The sequence below is a fragment of the Argiope bruennichi genome, chromosome 9, assembly GCF_947563725.1.
Source record: "Argiope bruennichi chromosome 9, qqArgBrue1.1, whole genome shotgun sequence".
Lineage (NCBI taxonomy): Eukaryota > Metazoa > Arthropoda > Arachnida > Araneae > Araneidae > Argiope > Argiope bruennichi.
The window spans coordinates 39087017-39111135 of NC_079159.1; the positions used below are offsets into that span (position 1 = coordinate 39087017).

Below are 24119 nucleotides of genomic sequence, written 5' to 3' on the forward strand. Positions count from 1 at the left end.
ATATATATGTACAGATATGTACAGTCATCAGATGTATATGTACATATATGTACAGTCATCAGATATATATGTACAGATATGTACAGTCATCAGATGTATATGTACATAAATATGTACAGATGGAATCATCATTTTCCTATATCCAGTGAGGATAATATTCTTCAGAATACAACATTTGTTTTTGTGAGCTGTATCGTGATTGCATGATAACGAAAAGTAAATTTATGTAATATTAACACTGAATCTTAGCGCAATGCATTATACGCACAGGAATTGGATCAGTAAAATCAATTTACTAAATTGATGGTCAAGAATGAAGAAACAAAAATATGATTTGTGATATTTGTATGTCTTTCCCAGCAAAAAAAAAAAAACTAATTGATTTTTTTCAAAAAAATTATTCATAGAATGAAGAAGTATAAACCTTTACTTTTCATTCCTCTTTTACTAAACCCATAGAGTTTAATATGATCCAAAAATTTAATTTCTATATAAAACATATTTTTTACACTATCCCCAATGAAATTGAAACATAATTTATATATATATATATATATATATATATATATATTACTAACTTTAAATCTAGTTGCGTTTCCGGAGATAAAAATACTTTCCATTATAATACTTCTAATTTAAAAATGTATTTATACCAAAATATAGCAAAAAAAAAGAGAATTATTCCTAATAGATGTAATTTTATCTTTGATCTTAGTAAAATAATTTTTCGCTGCGTTTTTTTACTTACAACACATTTAAATTCAAACACAAGAATGCAGAAAGTATTTATATCATGTAAAATAAATTTTTTAATAATACTCCCAATTGTTTCGCCATATAAACTGAATTTTCAAACAAAATATTCAGATGCTTTCATTATAGGTATTAGCAGTATTGATAAATCAGAATTTAACACACATATTTTTAAAACAAATATGTTAAAATATAAAAGAAATATTCCCTAAATTTTATCCTAATTTTTTTTGTAATAAATATGTTTACGTATCATCTTTCACCACCTCAAATGTTATTCAATTTTACATTGAAATCATAGCAATAAATCTAAAATCCTTGGTGAGGATAGTTTGGTGTGCTGTTCTATTTAGAATAATGCCTCATAATAAACTATATTTTGTTAATCAATTCTATTTAAACTCAACTTAATTTGGATAAAGAAATACAAATTCTTAGATATCAAACAAAATTCTAAAATTAAACCACTGTTCAGAAATTAAATTATGAAGCTGAAAAGAACTAATATAATAATACTAAAAATATACTGATGGCAATTCCTTCTCACATGATTATTATATCTTGATGATTACAAATAAATATTTTATGTGAATCGGATTTCAAAACCTTATTTCTGGAAATAAAAAAGGGCAATTCCTTCCCACAAACAGCTAAACTCTTCTCTTCATCTTTTCCCAACCGGTATAAGTAGAAACTTAGAGAGTCCATTTTATCCTCCAAATCATTTCCTTGGCAAAAAAACACTTTCATATAATAGTTTTTCATTGCCGGGAATTGTAAATACAATATTCATCATTTTTTGGCGGGTTTTTTTTTCCTGCTGCTTAGGAAAGAAATCACATCGTGTTCCTTTTCTGTCTACCTATGCTTCTCTTCCTTGGATTAAAATTGAAAACAATAACCTTGAATAGAATTAAATCTCCTGGTTTGGGCATGGTTGTTCTTCCGTTGTTCTATCTGTGAGATGTGTGAATGTGTCCTCCTGTAAAAAGGGGTTGTGCAAGCGAATGAGTAATGCGTGAGTAGCAAAGTCGTACTCTTGGCCCTAGTTGGCAATTCTATAAAAACAAGAAACACTCCCCCTCCGGCTTAATCGCTGTCTTCAATACAGCGGTCTTGTAAGTGGCAAGCGCCATAAGAAACAACAATAACAACAACAACAGAATTAAATCACTGATGAGAAGTATTTAAAACTTTGTAAATGTTCACAATGTAAAGTTGTAAAATTCATAGTACTTGCTTAGATCATGTTAAACGCAAAACTAATTGTTTTTTCTTCAGACATATATATAAATCATTTTCGTTCAATAATTATTTCAGAAAAGATGGACCAAAATTACGCAATAAACAAAAAGTGTGATTTAATTTTTGTTATTTAATGAAATATTTAAAGAAATAATTGATTTTGAATATAAAAAAAATCCAGCTGATCAAGAAATGGAGCTTAAATGACATATATAAATTTCTCGTCGCTATTTTTTTACTTTTTGGGAGAAATTATTGTGACCGATCTATATACAAATATCCACAAAGACCATAAAACAATATTTTATTTTATACAATACCTAAATTTATTTATTTGTCTCCAAAACGAATTTAAATTTTGATTTCAAATTATTTATCTTTAATTGTAGATGTGGGTACTTTATATTTTTCAATTTTTTTACATTTTACGTTTATGTATTTTATTTTATAATTTGATTTTAGGTGGTAATTTTTGAAACAAGTAAAAACTATTTCAAAAGAGTTGGAAATTTTTTTTAAAAAAGTTAGGTGGTATATAATATCAAATGGTATTTTTAAGTTGTAATCATTTCCATTGAGAAATGATTAATATTATACGAAAATGAATGTTGTTGTTACTTTATATTCCTTTAAATATATAATTCGATTAATATAATTTCAAGATTTTGTTTTGAATTGAGTTTTAGAATACTTTAGGAAACCACTCATCGATGACATTCAATAATAAATGATTTTTCCTTATTATTCAGTAAAAAATTCTATTCTTCAAAATAGTATTCCTCATGTCAAATTAAAGAAGAAATCTTATTTTTGAAATTTCAAAACGACATCAAAATCAAAAATTATATTTATAACTAAGATCAATCCCATTTTTCCTTTTATTTTTTTGAACCTGTTTTATCTGAAATTTACCTTACAGGAAACTTTTAATTTTTTTCTTTCTAAGTATAATTGATTTTCGATATTTTAAAAAAATTTTTGTCCAATTATTGAGTTGCCAAAAATAAAGGAAAATTCTAACTCCAGAATCTCAGAAATCTCATAAATTTAGATCGAACAACAAAGTTCTCTTCTTCAGGCTAGGAAACACTGAACACTTCTTAGATATTTCAGAATTTTTTTCTCTTCTTTTTTTTTCAGCAGTAAAACTGCTCCGAAATGAAAAATCTGGAGTCGTCAAAGTTATAACGACAAGTACTAAACTTCAAATATCCCAATTTCGTTTTCAAAATATGCTGGTTGCCAAAATACTTTTTGAAGATTTATTAGTATGCGCTTCAATATTAAGAGACTTCCTCCAGAACTGTCTGTATTGTCCGTCAAAAGAGTATTCAAACATTGATCGAAATCTATGAAAGCTAATTTTTCTTAAACGTCATTCGATATGGAAGAATATTCTCTTCAAAAATATGTAAATTGCCATCTACATATTTACATTTGCATAATCTTCGAGTTTTCCAAATGCAATCTTTAATTTTTTTGCCTTTTAACTTATTTTTTATCATGAAAAATGATCAGAATTAAAACTTTAGACAAATTGGTTCAGAATAAACTACGATAAGCTAAAAAGAGAATTAGGGGCTGTTTCAGTATAAACAAATAAAGCATATAGGTCATTCTATTAATTCTTTCGTTTATTCAGGTTTCTATTCTAATCGTCAACTAAACCTAATTAATCTAAAAAAAATTAGTTTTTTTATTTTTTGTAAGAAATGAATCAAGATTAACTAAAAATTCGCAATTCATGCTTTCATTATAAATTCAATTGAATATAGATAATAAATAAACAATATTTTCAAGGCATATTATTTAAATTAATCAAAATTATTTTTTAAGTTCAACAATTTGTATTAATAGAACAATCAATCTTAAATTAAAGTTTTTGGATAAATTAAAAAAATAAAAGTAAAATGCTTATTTTCTAAAACTTTTCTTTATAATTGAAACATAATTAACATTATACTGCCGATTTGTATTTTCAAGTTTCTACGAATTAATGCTTTAAATTACTTTTAAGAATTTCTTATACATTGTCACTTTTTACTATATATATATATATATATATATATATATGAGTTCAGTTGCCCTTGAAAAATGCGAAGATCATATTGATCCGAAATCTTTCGATAAATGTATAAATGTTGAATGTTTTAAAACTATTTGTGGCAATTAGATGAAATTTGGAGAAGAGATGATTTGAATTTTTCTCCTTCGAGTGGATACAAAATCTTCATGAGATTCTATCTTCATGAGAAATTTAACTTGTAAATTTAAAAATTCATTAAGAATATAAGATATAATTTTATTATTTTTAAAAATGCATATTCTTTTATTTATTATTGATTTCAAAGGATATTAAGTATAATTATCAAAGATTCTCTATATTTGGAAATATACTGAAAAAATTGATAATTCTAATTTAATATTCGGGGTACAAATTTTCATTTGCTTAGAATTCTTTAGCATTTTACACAAAATTATGAAATATTATAAGTATTTGATCTAATATTACCTGGAGAATTCAGATAAGTATTCAAAGTTGAATGTTAGTATTTATGATATTTTTATACAAATATTTTAACATTGATTTTAAAAAATATATTATTATTTTTATTATTTTGTAAATACATTTACTGGCATAAAAGTGAATGTAGTTATAAATATATTTACTAGTATATATATACACATAAATAAATTTGCTATCATATAGTTTTGCAATTAGCTACTTTTTCTTGTTTCCAGAAATTAAAGTATTCACATAGTTTAATAATTTTTTAATTTTTTGAGATATTTGAATAAATTATAAAACAATATTAGCAAAATCAGAAGGAAATACTTATGGTAAGACCAAAATTCTTTATATAAAATTTCACCTATGTAATTTATTTATTTAATATACAAGTAAAAACTCAACCGAACTTTTACTGCATTTTCTTCAAAAATATAAAAAGCCCTTTATTTTTTAGCCCAATTATTTCAAAAATATTGACTGCTTCTTATTTCTAAATAAAGTTACTACTGCATCGAAACCACTTTATCAGCTTCTGCAGAAATACTGAAGCGGTTCATTTTATAAAAAAAATATCGGTTCTATATCCGAAAGTAGGAAGTGTAATCAATGTATAGAAGATGTCTCGAAAAAAGAACACTGTTCTTTGGCTAAGTTTTCACTTAAATTATAGCCTTTTTTTTTTATCTCTCTCAAATCGATTTTTATTGAGTATTTTCCTTTGGCCACTCTTCCGTGTTTGGGCTTCGGTTTGACTTGAATGGTATCCTCAAACAAGTTTCTGTCATTTATCCCGTACGATATACTGACAGGTGGTAGGCGTAAATTGTAGCGAAGACTTTCAATCGAAAAAGAAAGCGTTTTTATAATAAGATTATGAATGATTTTAAAAAGGTTGTTTCTCATGTATTTCACATTTTTAACTGTGAATATATCAGGAAATGAAAATCATTAACAGCGTTTTTTTTCGGTGTTCTAACCTAAAGTTTTCGTTATCTCAAGATAAACAAATATTCAATATAACAGTGGCAAGAATCAAGAATACATTTCAAAGGGAATTACGTACTAAGATAACTCGTTAAAAGTACACAAATATTTAAATTTATCCATATTTTTATGATGATGCCGATATCATTTTAAGCCCATATTAAAAAATTATATATATATATATATATATATATATATATAAAGTCAGTGGAAGTTGTCTCCCCGAATCTTTCACGCAACTCTCCAATTTTAAGTCCTATCTTCCTCCCTCTAACCCGCATAAAATTATGGACTTTGAGTAAGGCCGACAATGGCTTGCATGCCATATTAGCCAATAACAGTTACTAAATATGGCTCTATAACTGGAATCTATCTAGTAAATACCCCTTTTGATTTTAGCGAATTTGAACTCCTATTTTCTGATCGGCTGAAACCAAAATTTGGCAAGAAAGTCGCAAGATAACATTCTAAATTTCATTCATTTAGCTCGTTCTATTGACGTGTTATTGCGTTTTCATGCTTCCGAAAGTGCAAATCGGCATATACTCAAGTCTTTGATAGATTTGTTTCAAAATTTGATCACAATCAATATTTTAGAGGCTAAACCTGTTGTTGTGAAGGTCTATGATGGCTCCATAATTGAGATTGAGAACTAAATAATGCGGCGTAACTAATTAAAATTAATTAAGGAATTGCGGTGTAGCTATAAGGATGAAAACGATGTTTCTATAAATTGCGGTTTATTTCTATGAGAAGGGGCATGGAGTCACCCCGCTACCAAAGGTAAGCATCGCGTTCTGAGTTCTAAACAGTTCTGGAGTGTCATGACCCGCTCAGTTACAAAAAAGGAGCAATCCTAGAATGGGCGCTTGCCAACTTGGCGCGTTGGTAGCAAAGTACTGAACAAATGTTCTTCTGAATTAAAATCTACAAATTTGGTTGTAAGTCTATATACTAAATTTCATCTATCTAGCTCCAAGAGTTTTTGAATTATTGTGTTCACAGATAGACAGACTGATTTTCAAACTAACCTCTGAACAGATAAATAGTATCTCCGAATTTTAACGCAACGGCATTCATATAGAATTAATGTCAAGCTAAATTAATATAAAATTCTGTTTCCCAATTTTTTTTCGAAGATTGGCATATCTAGCACACAGGATAAACTTTATTACACATTATTTACATGGTTTGTATGCAGATGCATATCAAGCTCTTTAATAATTTCTTCCTCGTTTGCTAATTTATTCGTAAAAGTCTCACATTGTTCAAGAATAATTATCTATTATTAATAAAATTCTTCATATTATAAATCTTTCAACCATTCTATTTTTTAAAAGAGAATTAAGAATGATAGCATGATTTTAAATCATTATACTGACTTCTTATGGAAGTACTTAATAATATAAAACATCTTTCAAAAATATTAACGATATTTCCAAAAGATTTAGTTAAATTTTTTATAAAGTTCTCAAATCTTTTTTCGTTTAAAGCAAGCGAAGATATTTAAAATTTAATCTAACAATAATACTACCCGCTTCACATTCATATTATTTCAGAATTTGCAATAGAATATGTAATATTTAATTTCGAGCTGATTAAATTTAAAATTGAATCCTCTGTTTAATACAACTCGAATAAAATTATATACAATTTTTATAATTGCATTATATGATGGCATACTATCAAATATTCAAAATCCATTCCGTATACTTTTTGAGATAGGAATATATATTTTGAATTTAAAATTTAAACAGAAAGAGAATTTTTTAAAATTTTAACAGAATCAAGAGAATGATTCAATAAATTTCTTTTGCAAATAATGCACATGATAAACTTATTTCCTCATTTAACTAATTATAAAAGGAGAAAAAATATTATCATCTGTGCTTTGAACCGCCAATTTATCAAGAAAAAGTGTTTAGCCTATTAAAATAATTTTAAAAAACACACTTTTATAACTATTTTTAAAAATATAAATTATTTTTTTCGATTACTTTCCAGCCTTTAATTTAAATCTCTTAATATAATTAAGATTCTATTAAGGAATAATTTTATGGATCCTTTATTATAATCAAGATCATAAAATCTTGAACTCAGTTATTAACCGCTAGATGGAGCCACACTCATGAAATAAAAATATGATTAAATTAATCAATGATTAATGATTAAACTCCAAAACAATTAAAAAAATCCAGGGCCATCCACAAGATGAATTTGTAGAAAATTTTTTAAACTCCAGCTAATAAGAAAATGAATGAAAATTTGATTAAAAGATTCTAATTTTATAAGTATTGGCTATCCAATATTTTTTTAAATGTATATTGCCTTTTTTGAATAAAAAATTGTTGATTCGTGCTTATTTCTACATAATTAAATAATGACAATCTACAGTCTGAATTTTTCCCGTGATTCATTTAGGCAATATCAAGACAGTTTTTATTGCGTCTATTCCAGAAGCTTTTTCGAACATTTCAATCATTTTATACATGCTTCGAATCTCTTACAAATGATCTATATAAGAAAAGGAAATTATTTCCTAAGCACCGTTTATTCCTCTTGGGAAATAAGTCATTTACAATAGCTTAGAGGGCTTTGTCTATGCTGTCTAACCCTCGCCAATTCTCAGTAGGATTGCAAAGCAATTCTTCCAGAATTGATACATAAACTCTGCTAGCTTCGATCGTTAAAAAAAGGACGTTGTGTTTCCTGTCACAGTTATAGCGAAAGCAAACAATTATCGTTGATTTTAATTGATTTGTTTTTTTTATCCATTAACATAATTCACAGATAGTATTGCAGAAAAAAATATTTGTACTTAACAAAAAAAAATTATTTTTGAAATTCTTATTCCCAAGAACTTAAAAATGAAAATTTTAAGATCTGATTTTTTTTTTCATCCATTTAATAAATCTATGTATTAAGTTATATGATATATAGATTCAGTCACTAATATACATTCATTTAGTTATAGCTATAGATTCGGTTTAATATTTCTATATATTCAGTTATCTTCCAACCGCAATTGCCTCTATGATATATAGATTCAATCACTAATATACATTCATTTATTTACAGCTATATATTCAGTTTAATGCTTCTATATATTCAGTTATCTTCCAACCTCCATTGTCTCTATGATATATAGATTCAATCACTAATATACATTCATTTATTTACAGCTATATATTCAGTTTAATGCTTCTATATATTCAGTTATCTTCCAACCTCAATTGCCTATATGATATATAGATTCAATCACTAATATACATTCATTTAGTTATAGCTATATATTCGGTTTAATATTTCTATATATTCAGTAATCTTCCAACCTCAATTGCCTCTAAAATTATTTCCCTTCTAGACGCAAACATTGTTTCTGATATAAAAATGTGAGTCATGAATATTTGAAAATATATTTTTTATATTAATAAGCATAGGCAAACACATCTCCTTAATGTAAGAAAATCACGAGAAAAGTATTTAATAAAATTAGACTAATCGTGATAAAGGACTTAATATTAATACACTAAGAAGATCGCATTTCTATTCACCAAGCATTCTTATCAATCAGCTAAGAAGCGATTCGAATTTTGAAATGGATAATAGATTATTTAGAATTGTTAAGGAATAAATTGAATGAAAACCTGGAATGAATCTCATTAATAATAAAAGTACTTAGCGAATAAAAATCAGCGAAAATCAGTAAAACAAAAACTTTCATATGATGGTAGATAATAGGGTATTTTTGAATTAACCACATGCCAGTTGTTAATAGCCAAAAAAAAAAAATCACTGAAGATTGTGTTTTAGATTCACTAACAATGTTAGATTCAAGCCTAACATCGTTATTTCATTGCTATTCTCCACCATTGCCATGTTATTGATAGTCAAGCATAGATTTTCTTTATTATATTGTGGGACTATGAAAATAAAAATCTGAGCACTCCTAGTATTTGCGATCCTGTTAAAGAGTAACAGTTTTATGAAGGTGTAGAGGAGAAGGATATCTTCATATGATAGTTATTATTAGAGATATCTGCAGCTGGTAAATTTTACAAATTGGAAAAAAAGGAAATCGCTTAATCTGTCAACTGTTGTAAATTTTTTCTAATCATTTCGCTTAAGCTCGGTTTTTTGGAAGCCACATAACAGTAACATTTATAAAAGTTGTAATATAAAATACTTTTGGGGGCTATTTAATTACATTTTATCTCATCGGTCATTTCTTCTCCTAGTGGTTTTAAATTCTTGACTATACTAACAGAAACGAAAACCTAATTTCAACGTAAAATCAATCCATGATTTTTCTTAAAAAGTTTCTACTTTGAGAATGACAAATATTCTAATTATTTGAACTTATTATGATAACTGAATGAAACAAATGTTTGAAACTTAAGTTGCAAAATGAGTTATTGTAATTAAACAATTTATGAAATTTATTTTCAATATTGTATCTAATTCATCAGGGACAATGTTGCTAATCTCGTTGAATATCCCAGATGAGTAAGCATGATTGTTATCTCCCTAAATATTCAGATTTCATTCATTGAGAGAAATCGATGTGTTCGAATGTCTCTGTTCCCTAGTAATTCTATAAACAATGGGTTTTCTCTTATCAACTGCATAATCACGTTTGTGATGGGTTAGTTCATTTTAAATGGAGGGGAGGGAGATGAGAATAATTATCGCCAGTGGCGATCGCCAAAGATACATTTTACGAAATGAAATGGGAAAGGGTAAAACACTTTTTTTTTTCAATTTTAAAATCCAGATTAAAAAAATATTTAAGATTTTAAGTTCCCTTAAAATCTAAAAACATCAATGTAAAATGATAGGGTCCCATAAAGTAGGGAAAAGTTTTTATAGCATAAAGTAGGAAAGAACTTTTTATGATTCACTGTTGGATCAAACTTCTTTAATCCGATTATGCGATTATCCGAATACAAGATGCTCAAAAATATATTTTTCAAAAATAAATGTGTTATTTTTTTGAAATTTTTTTGGAAGAATTTCAATAAGTGTGCTGTCCGGTTTTATCAAAGCATTCCAATTTTTTTTTAATTTAAAAAATTGTTCTAAAAGACACGAAATTATTTCTATATTAAAAATACAATATTACACTGTTATAATTTGATGAATTTGGGTGCTAAAATTATTCTAAATTAAATTTTATGGAGTATAATCTTATTCTTAGTATTACTATCATTTAAAATTGAATAATAAAAGGTGTCCCAAAATTAATGCAAGACCTATATTTGCCAACATTTGTGCAGTAAAGTGTTGGCAACCCTATTAAAAAAAACATTTGACAGCTGATAGTTTAGGATTAGTAAAAATGGAGCGTTACACGATAGAACAACGTGTTTTCATTGTTGAACCATATTTCAAAAATAATGAAAGTCTGGCAGCCACAGTTCAAAAATGTGAGAATTGGCCTCCCAGATCGTGTGATTTAACACCATTGGATTTCTTTTTACGAGGTTAATTGAAGTCAAAGGTTTATGTTAACCAGCCCACAAGAACACGTGCATTGCAAAGAGGAAATCCAACCCTTAATCAACGAAATTCGGCCACATTTATGCAAAATAGTCATGGAAAATTTCGACGAAGGGTGCATGTACCAGAAAAGCCGTGGAAGCCATTTGGCCTATATTTTTTTTCCATACATGACCCTATCCCATGTACTTTACGGTTAAAAAAACTATATTTTTTTTAAATTTAATTTAAATCTTGCATTAACACGTTGTTCTATAGTGTAATATTCCAATTTTACTAATCCTAAACTATCAACTGTCATATGGCTTTTGTAATAGGATTGCCAACACTTTACTGCACGAACATTAGCAAATTCAATTATTGCGCTAATTGGGACGCCTTTTACTTTAAACATTAATTTAAGGAATTAAGATCATGACACATTTAATTTATTCTCTAGTTAAATTTTCATTCTGCATTAAAATATTTTTATATTCCGTTATTTAGTATCTTAGTTTACTTTGCATTGGTATGTAACAAAGTTTAAATTTTGAATTATTTCACAAATTGAGAAAAAGTTAGTCTATATTAAAAGAATAATTTTAATTTCTGTTATTAGTTGGCATCATAAAAAAAATTTATGCTGTTTAAAATAAAATAAAAATCATCTTGACTTACGAAAGATTGATTATTTGCAATTCTCTTGCTGGGTATGAAAAGAAAGACCTTCGCATTTCCTGAATCCTGTTGCCGGACAAGTCCAGTTCCGTCAGTTTTGTGAAAGGTGCAAAGGAGCGATCTTCTATGGCGTACAACCCGGAAGAAATTATGTTGGCCACAGTGACCACCCCTTGGCAAATGCGTCCAAAGTCGGAGGTTAAAACAGGAACTGTACTTTGAACGACTTGTATTTCGCAGTAGGCACTGCGAGTAGTAGGTGCGAGCCAATAGAATGCGCCCCAGTTCCATCCGCGGCTTACGCTTACCTACGGAACATTGTAAAATATTATTGCAACAAAAATTATTAATTTTAGGAGAAAAAAATTATTAGTTTTATAAATTTAATTCATTTTATTTACATATTTGGTTACTTATATTCTTTCAAAAAGTGTTATTTCTTTTCACTCTGATAACAATATTAAAATTATATTTTAAATGATATTAACTATTAATAGATCAAAATATCATCCATTTGGATTTCTAAATAAATCAGAATTTTAATTTCTTTAAGAAGCATAGTCTACAACATTGACTATGATTATGCTAAAGCATAACTAGGTTACTCAATTTTTCATTGAAATTATTTTGATATTCGTTTCAAATAGTTTATATTGTAACTTTCTTTACATCATTTTTTTTAGAATCAGCAATATTAATTAAATACATAATACCATTCATTTCAGAATCAGTAATATTAATTAAATTCACAATATCATTCATTTCAGAATCAGTAATATAAATTAAATTTACAATACCATTTATTTCAGAATCAGTAATATAAATTAAATTCACAATATCATTAATTTCAGAATCAGTAATATAAATTAAATTTACAATATCATTAATTTCAGAATCAGTAATATAAATTAAATTTACAATATCATTAATTTCAGAATCAGTAATAAAAATTAAATTTACAATATCATTAATTTCAGAATCAGTAATATAAATTAAATTTACAATATCATTCATTTCAGAATCAGTAATATAAATTAAATTTACAATATCATTAATTTCAGAATCAGTAATATAAATTAAATTTACAATATCATTCATTTCAGAATCAGTAATATAAATTAAATTTACAATATCGTTAATTTCAGAATCAGTAATATAAATTAAATTTACAATATCATTCATTTCAGAATCAGTAATATAAATTAAAAATCATAAAGCTATTTATTATTTTTCTTATCCGTTTCATAATTTTTAAACAATTCTCATCAAAAGCATAAACAACCGATGAGCGTTGATGAAATTCTCTGGTTTCCTTTTAGCTCAAATATAGTTGTTTTACTTTTTAGAGCCATTGAATTTACTGATGGATTAATAAATATCAATTGGAATCTTTAAAAAAAAACACATATATTTTCGATATATGATACGAATTCACTTTTATCTGAATATAAAATAGAATGTGATGAACATAAGCATCTGATAATAGTTATCAATATGTATTTTAGTAATTTTTAATAACAACTGCAGTCAAAATATTCATTATATATGGAGAAAACTTCTTATTCTACAAAATAAAAAAGTGAGAATATGCCCATTTTAGGTAGTCTATATAAAGAAATAAAAGTTTTTCTTTAATATTAGGAGAATTGAGAAGAAATCATTAAACCTTTTGTGATTGATAATGAATATATTTTATACCCTTTATGAAATATGAAAGGCGCTATTTGTTCTTTGATGATACCTCCAATAGAGTGGTAAATATATTACTTCAACCAGGGTGAAATATTGCCATATATCCAATCCACACTCCTAAATCGTTTGTATCTTTCTGTTAGTTTTAGATGAATGTGGGTGCAGAAACTAATAACGATTATTGTTTTTGAATAATATTATAGATTTTAAAATTTGAAACAATTTGTCATTATTAAAATGAAAAATTAAAAAGCCGAAGATTATATTTCTTTTAGAACAAAAAAGATTGATTCGTTCATATCTTGAACTTCAAGTACATCAAAAGCAAGTTGTCAATAACTGTAACTAAAACTTCAATTGACTTATATGTAATGCTGATATTGTAAGAAAAGAGTTTTTATCTTTCATTAATAGATCAATCTAATTGTCATGAAATGTATCCAAAAGTGATAAAACACTTAACGTTAGTTTTATTTTTTTATATATATATACTTTTGGGCTAAATATCTGATCATGCATCTAAGTGTGCACCTTCCTCGCGTTTAAGTGAGTAGCTACTCGTCCCAGATGAAAAGTTTAAATTAAAAAGATGTAGTTATTAAGCATGCCTTAGCAAAGAATTTTGAAAAGTAATACTTTAATTAGATCACGAGTAATTTTTTTTAAATACGGATTTTGATAATCCTTTTTAATTTTTTAATAAAAATTTGTGAAAAATGAATTTGAAGTTAATATTTTGTCCCACTTATCAAACCTGAATTCCTATTCTGATGACTATTACACCCACGTGTTCGGTTTTTCTATTTATTTTATTTTATTATTTATGATTTTTATTTATTTAATTAATTATTTTGAATATCAATCACCACAAATTTAATTTTCAACACAGTGTTCGAAAAGGATACCATTTGAAAATGTAAAGCAAAATTTTTGAATAAAAATTTTTTTCACTCCTTCATTACTGATTGATAAGAATATATTTATAGACCTGTCCGATTATTCTGTTTTAATCAACAAAATCGATTTAAAAAGTAAAGATATTGATCTAAATTTTTTTCTTTCCGTTTATTCATCTAAAAATTTGACTCATATTAACAGAAATAAAAAATATTTTTCCTTACTTTTTTAATAGCGCAATAATTAAAAATATATTTCATTATTGCGCTTTATATCTTATCGTATAGACATTTTATGAGAAATTGATACTTTTCCTTAGAAATCATTAATTTCTTTTGGATGCGGAAGAAGTATTAAAATCCCCCCCCCCCTTTCTTATCCGGTAATATATTTAGGTTCAAATTTACAGATCTGTTTTGAATAATTCATACAACAAATCAATAAAATTACTGTTATGTATTTTTTCGTGGAAAAAACTTTATTCGACTGGAGTACAAAGCTGTTACTTTGTTACACTAATTACAGATTGAGATTTCATTTACATCTTTGTTCAAATCATTATTCTGCTCAAATCAATATAATAGTCACGACAGAACCATGTCCCATTTAATTATCCCATACATGGTGATTAAGTTGAATAACAAAATGAAAATATACGGATAAGAAAGCCACGAGCGTTCAAGGGGAAAAAATATATCTCATCTTCCAGTAACTTGAAAATATAAGAAAACCTAAAGGTCTTTTTCTTCTAATATGGGCAACGGAAGCGTTAATTGTCGCCCTGATAGATGTTATCAAAATTCTTTTAAATCCAGAATGCTTATAGCAACCATCTGAATTCCCTAAATTCATAGTAAATTAGTTTCTTGTTTAACCATGATGTGTAATATGCTTTTTATGAACAATAGATATTTCTGTCTGAGAAATTTACTGAAATTAAATCACCAAAATGCATAGGAAACTCTGAAAATATAAACAAAAAATCAAAGAAGCGAAGTGTTAATTTCCTACATGAAAATACCTAGCCTCGCCTTACCCAATGCAATCAAAATTTGAAGCAAAATTTCAAATTAAAAATATGATGCCACCTCCTATATAGTCCCGATCTATTTCCTAGTGATTACTCCCATTTTCACTAACTGAAAGGGCGTTTTCTAGGAAAGAGTTTCTATATATATAATGAAATCAAAACAGTTGCCAAAATTGAGTGCATAGGTACAAGATTTTTACTACGCCAAGATGAACAAATGAATCCAACAGTTTGAAAAATGTATCAAGCAGTAAATTGGACGATTATGTGAAAAATATATGTTTGTATTGATATTCCAAGTCAATTGTCATAGAATAGTTTTCTATTGCAATATTATCATTATTTTATTGCTGTTTAAACAGAAGAGAAGTTGTACTATTAAGTGATAATTATATTCGTAGCTCCTTTTTGTGATTTTTCCTAATTCATCCATATAAATTCTGATTAAGTCAAGTTACTCACGAAGGCCAACTTTTGATTAAATATTTTCATGACATTAATACCTTTTTATTCGAAAAGCATTTTCATGTTCATTTTAATTTATTTCTAATATTCATTTTTTTTATTTAAAAAAATTTTAAGAGCATATTTTAGAAATTACCTCATGCATCCTTAAATATGCGCTGACATCAAAAGTAACGCCATTGTAAGGAGACGATTCTCCATCAGGGTCGTTTAGGTATTGGAAGTTAACTCTGCTCACATCCAGAACAAAGTCCTTGACATGTCCAACTCTGTAAAAGTAATCCGCCGGGAAGGAGTGAAATTGTCCACCTCTCAGAGCCAGAGTAAAGCTTCTGCAAGGTTGAAAATTTTGGGGAAGAATCTGGAACTGGGCCCAGGAGATGGGTCTGGAGCAGATGCAACCACAAGAATCCTGAAAAAGGAGTAGATAGTTATAGAATATAAATAGTTGTAGTGTTGTTTCTTCTCATACTTGAAGGCATTGAAAACACAGACTTTAAAGTAAAATAGCCAGAAGATATTTTAGAAATAATAATGATTTGTATATAATTTTGGTCTGAATTCCTACAAGTATGAAAAGCTTTAAATGATCGACCCTTTTAAATTTGTTCTTATTTATATGTATAAAACCAATATTTCTTAATTATATTTTGCCCGTACTTCGACTTATTTACTATACACTGATAGCATATATTGCATAAAATATGAACTTTGTAAGATCATTCATCTTAGGCAGATGTTAATAACATAAAAGACAAAATATATATATATTGTTATTCTCATATAACAATAAAGATCGCGCCTTTATTCTTTCTTTTAGTGAAAGCCTTACACAAAAAAGTCTAACTGCTTTCTAAATATTTCTAAAATAAAGATTAATTTGAAATAAACATCAAAAAAGTTTCTTCTAGAAGTCTCTTTCTCATATCTACCTCTATTAATAATAAAGATATAATGTGTGTGTGTGTGTGTGTGTGTGTGTGTGTGTGTGTGTGTGTGTGTGTGTGTGTGTGTGTGTGTGTGTGTGCGTGCATGCGTGCGTGTGAGGGAGAGAGCGAATTAATGTGTGTGTATACCGGTGCTCTACAGACCAACCTGTTTGACGTACAGTTACACAATGTGTAGTTTGGAGTGTGAAAATTTACACCTTGAAGCGATTTTTTTAAAAATTAATTAGTTAGAAATTAAGCTAAAATTTGTTATTTTTTCCGAATATAATAACCTCTGAAAATACTATTGCATACTAATAAATATTTCCCCATTTGAAAATTTTAAAAATAAATTTCTTTTTAATGATTGCAATGCAAAAGTGGCACGGATTTTTTCAAAGTTTCCGCTATTTAAAAATTTGTTTTGTATAGTAGCATTTCATTATTAACCAGAAACCTGAACTGTTTTCATTGCTTTATCAAACATTTCATTGCATGGTTTTCTTCAGCTGTTGAAAAATGATTCTGTTTGATATCAATGTAGTTTACAGGACGAATTTTAAAAAAATTAAATTACGCTTATCGTAAAATTCAGAAGACAAATAAAATAGACAATTAATATTGTTATAGCGCTTTGATATCATGTGAATAGTTTTTATTAGAAAGGTTCATATTCGGAATGAAGGAAACATATACAAGACTAATTAAATGGTCCGACTCTATTGCCTAAGACAATTAGTTGCTTAAAAACTATTTGTTGACGGAATCATGGACATGAAGTTATGCCTAAGAGATTTAACTGAAATTAAATGTAACCAATATCTCCCCAAAACGATAGCCAAAAGTAGCAGGTTACTTATAAAACAATCAGAAAGGGAAAATTTTCAACTGGTATCGGTAAACTTAGGGTTAAAACGAGCTAGATTTTAGTCTAAGTATGTAAATTGTTAGTAAAATTTCTAATATAGTGACTTCAAATATTGTCTAGCCTCAATCCAACCTTCTAGAAAATGATGTTAAATTTGCAAAAAAAAAAAAAAAAAAATGTTGTATTATGAACATTTCCATTAAGATAAATGCAAACTTTGTTTACTAGATTTTAAAAAACATATCCGAGATTAATTTGAAATTTAATTGTGTTAGCTCTTGTAATTGTAAAACAGAAACTATACTCTTTAATATCTTTTCCATATTTTCATCTCAACAAAAATATATATATATAGTATAAAAACAGGTAACGTGACTAAAGACATTAAGATAATAGGAAAGATAACTCCGTAACTATTCTGACCTTTATTACAGATTATAAGAGTCATATAAAAGTACATTTTCCCAAAGATCATCTTTCAAAAAAATTATGTTTCATAAAAAGGATTAGAAACACATTCTCTCTTACACATTTCCTTTCTTGTAAATTTATTTCTTTATAAAATCGATACCACAAAAATCTACACACAACTTTACGCAGAAAAAATATTTGATAATTTTGAAATATTTATAAATTTAAAATATATTTCTGAATTTCTTTTATTCTGTAAAATGACTATGCACCTATTATTCAGGGAATTAATTCATCACAAGATCTCAGGGGTTGGAGGATCCGAGGGTCTTAATAAAATTCAACAAATAAGCTTCTTAAAACTCCAACTGGATCACGTATTTTCGAATTCGGTTGCCATGGATGCTTTGAAAATGCAAAACAGATTCAAGGATTGTCTTAGTCATGCTCATATTCATAATTATGCGGTGCTTTCCAAAATAGTTTTCATATGACTTCTAAACATTGCATTTGTTTTTGAAATTTTTTTTTTTTGTTTTGACATAAAGAAAATAATACAATGTCATTTGATTTGAAAATAGTAAGTAGAGTGCAATTTTAGGAAAAAAAATTTGTTAACGAAAGTATATTTTTTGTAATTCTGGAAATTTAAACTTTTTTAGACCGTTTTATTAAAATAAATTCATGATTCGTTTTGGTTTTAGAAATGTAACTTAATGTTCAGAGCATTATTATCTAATTATCAAGATATTTCGATGAAGGAATAAAAAGGACCTTTCCATAACATTTAATTACTGAGGGCCTTCTAAAATTCTGGAGTCAATTTTTACTATGAGTTCCCGCATTGAGCAAAATTATATATATTAGAAATTGCAAAATTCGTTGTTTTCATCTCTCCCTTTTTTTTTAAAATTTAGTTTAGTTTAGTGCTTATTGGTGCAACAGTCACACTTGGATTTACTTCTCCTAACAAAAAAAATCCAAAAGTTAATTATATAAAAATTATTAATATATAAAAGTTATTAATATATAAAAATTATTAATATATAAAAGTTATTAATATATAAAAAGAATTAAATGTGATAAAAATGTAAAAAAATATGATAATGCAAAAATGAATAAATAAAATTTTTAAAGTCTAGAATTACATAATAAAATAATTATTTTAAATAATAAAGATAAAATAGGAAAACAATAGTGCAATGCTATTTTGTAACGATTTATTGAAATAAAAAATAAAGTTAACTGCTAAGTAAAAGAACAAATGAATAGACTTTAATTATTTTTTTAATATGTGGGTGTTATCTTTCCTTTTATAAGTTCTGTAAAGTTAATGATGGTACATGACGACCTATGTTGAATGTCGTTTTCCTTAAAAAAAGATGGGAGCAACATTTTTTAAAAAAATAGAGGAAAGTTTTACAGTAAGAAGAAATTAGATTATTAGGAAAGGGTTATTTAGGGTTATTAGAGGAAAGTTTCTTTTTTTTATTATTTTAGTTCTTAACAAGTACTACATTATTTTTGAAGAATGATTTCTTGTAATTAATCATATAAGAAATCAATTGTTTGATATTCAGATTTTCCTTGACATTAAATCATTTGAGTGTCAAATTATTCTAGAAAATTTTTTCAAAAATGCAAAACCATATATGAAATACATAATAATTTGGATGTGAAATTATTCCTCAAATCAAAAATACCAGTCATATTTTTTTTTAGTCTTAACCCTCATAAGTTAAAGGGTTCTTCATCCGAATTGCTTTCAATTTTAAGTTTTTTTTTCTCGAATAAATATAATTACCTCAAAAGATATTAACGACATAACTTCAGAGAACTCATTATAAAACTGAATTTGTAAGACTTGATCTAATTTTCCTTTTTCTGTATAATTAACTCACAAAAAATTATAAAAAATTCTTAAAGTTAATTTATGTGTAAATATTAATATTCTTATAAACATTTTAATAAAAAAATGAGGCTTATACCACAAAAATATAGATAATTCAATGCTTTCTTTATAAGAATAAATCTAAACTTTTGCGAGAAATATATGAAACGACTAATAGAGAGTATATAATAGTTAATATATAATGATTCTTAGAAAATTAGAACTATTTAAGCTTTATTCTAAGAAACTTACATATTCTAAGAATACAACATCGTTGCGCGAGTTCTTACAACTATCTTATTTTTTGTTCTAATCAGTGAAAGTACTCTTGTGAAAATTTAAAGAATTAATGTTCTCATTCTGTATTTTAGAGACTAAATTCATTTGCATTGCGAGGTAAGAATTCCTTTCAACATTGCTTTCGTAAAAGAGGGAAATATTGCGATATTTTAAATTTAAACTTCATCAAGATTATTTTAATTTTATCTTCCAAGATTTTTATATATTATTGATTTTCTCACTATTTGGATTCTATTATTAAAAATTATTTCAAATAACACAATTAATATGAAAATACTATTAATTTGTCCATCTTATTCATTGAACCTAATCATTACTATTTCTAAACTAAAACTGTAATTGCATCATTTAATTTGTAAAACTAAAATTTTTTGCAGATAAGATATAATCAAAAACTTCGAAGATATATATTTTTTTTAATTTTGATTTTTTCTCATATATAATTTTTACTTGTATAATAATTTTCCTTTTATTTTGCCAACAGTTATAGTAATTTTTATGCAAAAAAAAACAATTCATGAATTATGTACTTATAAATTGAGAGACAATTAATAATTAAAGCTGCCGGAAATTTCATAAACCACTATGAGCATGAAATCTATGTCTGTGTTAATCAAATTTGAAACAATATATGATCTCTGGACTATGCTTAATGTCATTGTTTCCTATTATCCCAATTTATATCTGATTTCACATTAGGCAAGTACAATAGGCATTAGAAGTGTAGCATTTTATTATATTATTATCTATCAAAATTATTACATTCTGAAACATTATAGCAAATTCTGGAGCAAAAGGTCATAGTCATGCCATATGGCATAGTATTATTAAAATTTCCAATCATAATCACTTCCTGTGACGTTCGTTTGTGTTTTACAGAGCTGTTTTCAGATCTCTTTAGCACTGACTTCTGCCTCATTGAAACTGAAAAATTTGAATTTCTTCGTAATCGGAAAAGAATCATTTTAAAAATGATTGACTTATACTTTAACTTCCATTTAATTGAATGTATTTTAAAAGATTAAAGATATCATCATATTTTTTTAATTATATTCATTGCGTAACTTTATTACAAAATTCTAAAAATTTAAGGGTTTCCACCAAAATCTGTATTTTGATGATTTTGACTTTTTGAGATTATTTCCTTCTTTTAAATCCTCCTGGTTTATTATTTATATTATATTACTTTCGCTATAATTACAGAACAATGTCCCTGCCAAATTTGTTATTAAAGTAAAAATTTAACAAAATTCGAAAAATCAACTTTTATTATTATGTTTTAGAAAATTCAGAGCTCTATGGTGCTTGGTAAGAGTGCGTGTTAAAGTTCAGTGTTCATGCATTGTTTCTCTTTATAGCATAATTCTAGTTTTAGATCCAATCATTAAAACATATAATAATAGTTAAAAGATTCAAATAATAATTTTTTATTCTTTTGTGATTTTACTAAGTCTGCGTATTACTCAAGGCATGCAATCTATAAATCAAGAATTTAGAATAAATTATGAAAAAAAAAATCAAATTTGTAAGCAAAGACAAATCGAACAAAAATTTGTAAAGCTCGAGAACCCAAAAATACTTTCTTCGAAGCTACAATTAGAAATAGAGATTTTTATTTGCGATAGTAAACATAATACTCATATTCAATAGTTTCAAGTACACAAAATATTTCATTTTAATTTGCTTGTTTCCAACAGCGACTGTTTACAATTTTTTAGGAGATTTCGTAACTGTACGTTCTCATACTACAGTAAGAAACAAACAAATAAATAAAGCATCGATCTTTGTTGCAAAATGTATTTTTCTTTTAGAAAAAGAAAATAGAACATTATGAACTGTTTACATTATCTGCATACATTCCGTCAGTCATCATTCTCCCTGGAGAATAATACGAAATCGGACGAATAGCAGAAATCGAAAACACACATATTTTACGTCGCTTGTAAAATGTTTATTATTATTTTTTCAATCCTATTTCTTATACCAACTATTAAGTAAACATATTTTTTCTTTGCACATTGCTCAGAGAAATTTATTTATTAATTTTTTAAGCTGTAAGAAATGGTTCCATTTTTTAATGCATACAAAGAGTATTTGCATATTTTACGAATGAATTTGATAAAGAATTTTTAAAAAGTGAATATATTGGAATAAAACGTTTTGGCAACAGCTTGTCATTTGAAATGAAAAAATCGTCTGCTACTTTTAATTTTTTTCCATAATGTCGCATGCTAACAAGACGTCGATAAACGTATATATTTTTTTTTTACTTTCCGAAGAAAGATATTTCATGCTATAATTGAAAAACATTATGAAATACATGGTTTAAAAATTTCTAAATGAAATTAATCGGAAAGGGGGAAATTATCAACAATTATTTCTGCATGGAAAAATAAAATTCCAAACGAAAGCATGTATAAAATGGGTGTACTGACTGAAATATTTCTAAAGGAAAATCGTTAATTACAAGAAAAAATTCAATCGATAAAAAAATACAAAATTTTGAAATGCATCCGTACGAACACGAAATAAAGTAGTAAACAAATATTTCATTTTTTTAAAGCCTGCTTTGCGTTCTATGTGAAATGTGAATATTTAATTCTGTTTGATTTCAGACAATTAATGGACAAAGCCATCTCCAGCTATAAATGTTCACTATTGACTAGTAAATTCATATTACTCATAGCTGAGGAATATGAATTGGTATAAGAATGCTTTATTCTTCAAATGGGCATTTAAACACCAGAAATTAAAGCATGAATATTAGATTTATTTAATCTCAAACAGTGATGAGCGAAAACATCTGCAGCCATGAATGTTCATCGCTAGCTAACACGTTAAGTTAGATATGGTTAAGGAATATGAGAGAAAGTTATATGTTTCTCCAATGGGCGTCTTGGTAGCAAACAATTAACATATGACTTTTTTAAGTTTGTTTGGGCTCAAATAATGGACGAAGCCAACCGTAGATGTCAATGACTATTATTGCCTTGAAAAATAAGGTATGCATGGCCGAGGAAGATGAATTGGTAGTAGAAAATTTCAAATTTATAATGGATGGTTTAGCAAAAATTTATCTCGATGATGACATTAAGCAATTGGATGTTTTCATTCAAACAGAAACAACTATAGACCAATTTCCCCTAAAAGATCTTCTCAAAGGCATTTTTACCATATGCTTTATGACTACGTCAGATTTCTATCTCAGATTCTACCCAGGTGTCCCAAGGTCTATTTAAACCCTTCAATCAGAATTTAAAAATAATTCAATAATATCTTTTCTTTTCTGCACTATATGCTACTCTAAAAATTATTTTATAAATAAAATTGTCGACAAAAAATAATTTTGTATAATATGAATAAAATTTTAGTTTCATAAGTATAGATGAAAAGAAACGTAATGATATCTCTTGTAAACCTCGCATTCTCTGTTTTGAATTTGTGAACACTGTTTAAATATGTAACTAATGCAGTTAACGTACAGTTGAAATTAATTCAGTTAAGACATTAAAAAAACAAAAGGTTTACATTTAGGTGGGCCTCTTCATTGTAATTTGAAATTAAAAGAAAATTCTAAAATATGAATCAAAACATTTCGATCCAAACTTTAATATCACACCAAGCGTTTGAATATTTTATTTACAAAAGGATATTTAAAATGCGCCAGTCTTACTTGGATCAAGTTTCAGATTTTAAGCCAAGATCTAACAGCAAATCTTAAACAAAATCTTGTTTCAGATCTTAAACCAAGATCTTCAGGCAAATGTTAAGTGGAATTAGGATTCGAATTTGGAATCCTCCAATACCGAAGCCAAGAACTTGTCATCAGTTCCACAGTGCCTCTTCAACGCTGTTTAATAATCGTTAATATTACTTAGATTCTATTTTTTTTTACTTAAAACACGTATATTTTATTTAGCTGTTTAAGGGTTTCTATAAGACTATATGTGCCCGTTTTTAAATTGAATAATAGGTCATTTGAATCA

At 26.8% G+C, this 24119-nt stretch overlaps 1 protein-coding gene across 3 annotated transcripts in view; it reads right to left on the reverse strand.

The window, feature by feature from the left end:
- Window positions 1-24119, reverse strand: part of LOC129984478 (uncharacterized) — a 90117-nt gene that overhangs the window by 921 nt on the left and 65077 nt on the right. For all 3 annotated transcript variants that reach the window (XM_056094364.1, XM_056094365.1, XM_056094366.1), the window contains exons 3-4: window positions 15871-16146; window positions 11651-11958 (exon numbers count right to left, since the gene is read on the reverse strand). In XM_056094364.1, coding sequence (XP_055950339.1) covers window positions 11651-11958; window positions 15871-16146 — 584 coding nt within the window. The remainder of the gene's footprint in view (window positions 1-11650; window positions 11959-15870; window positions 16147-24119) is intronic.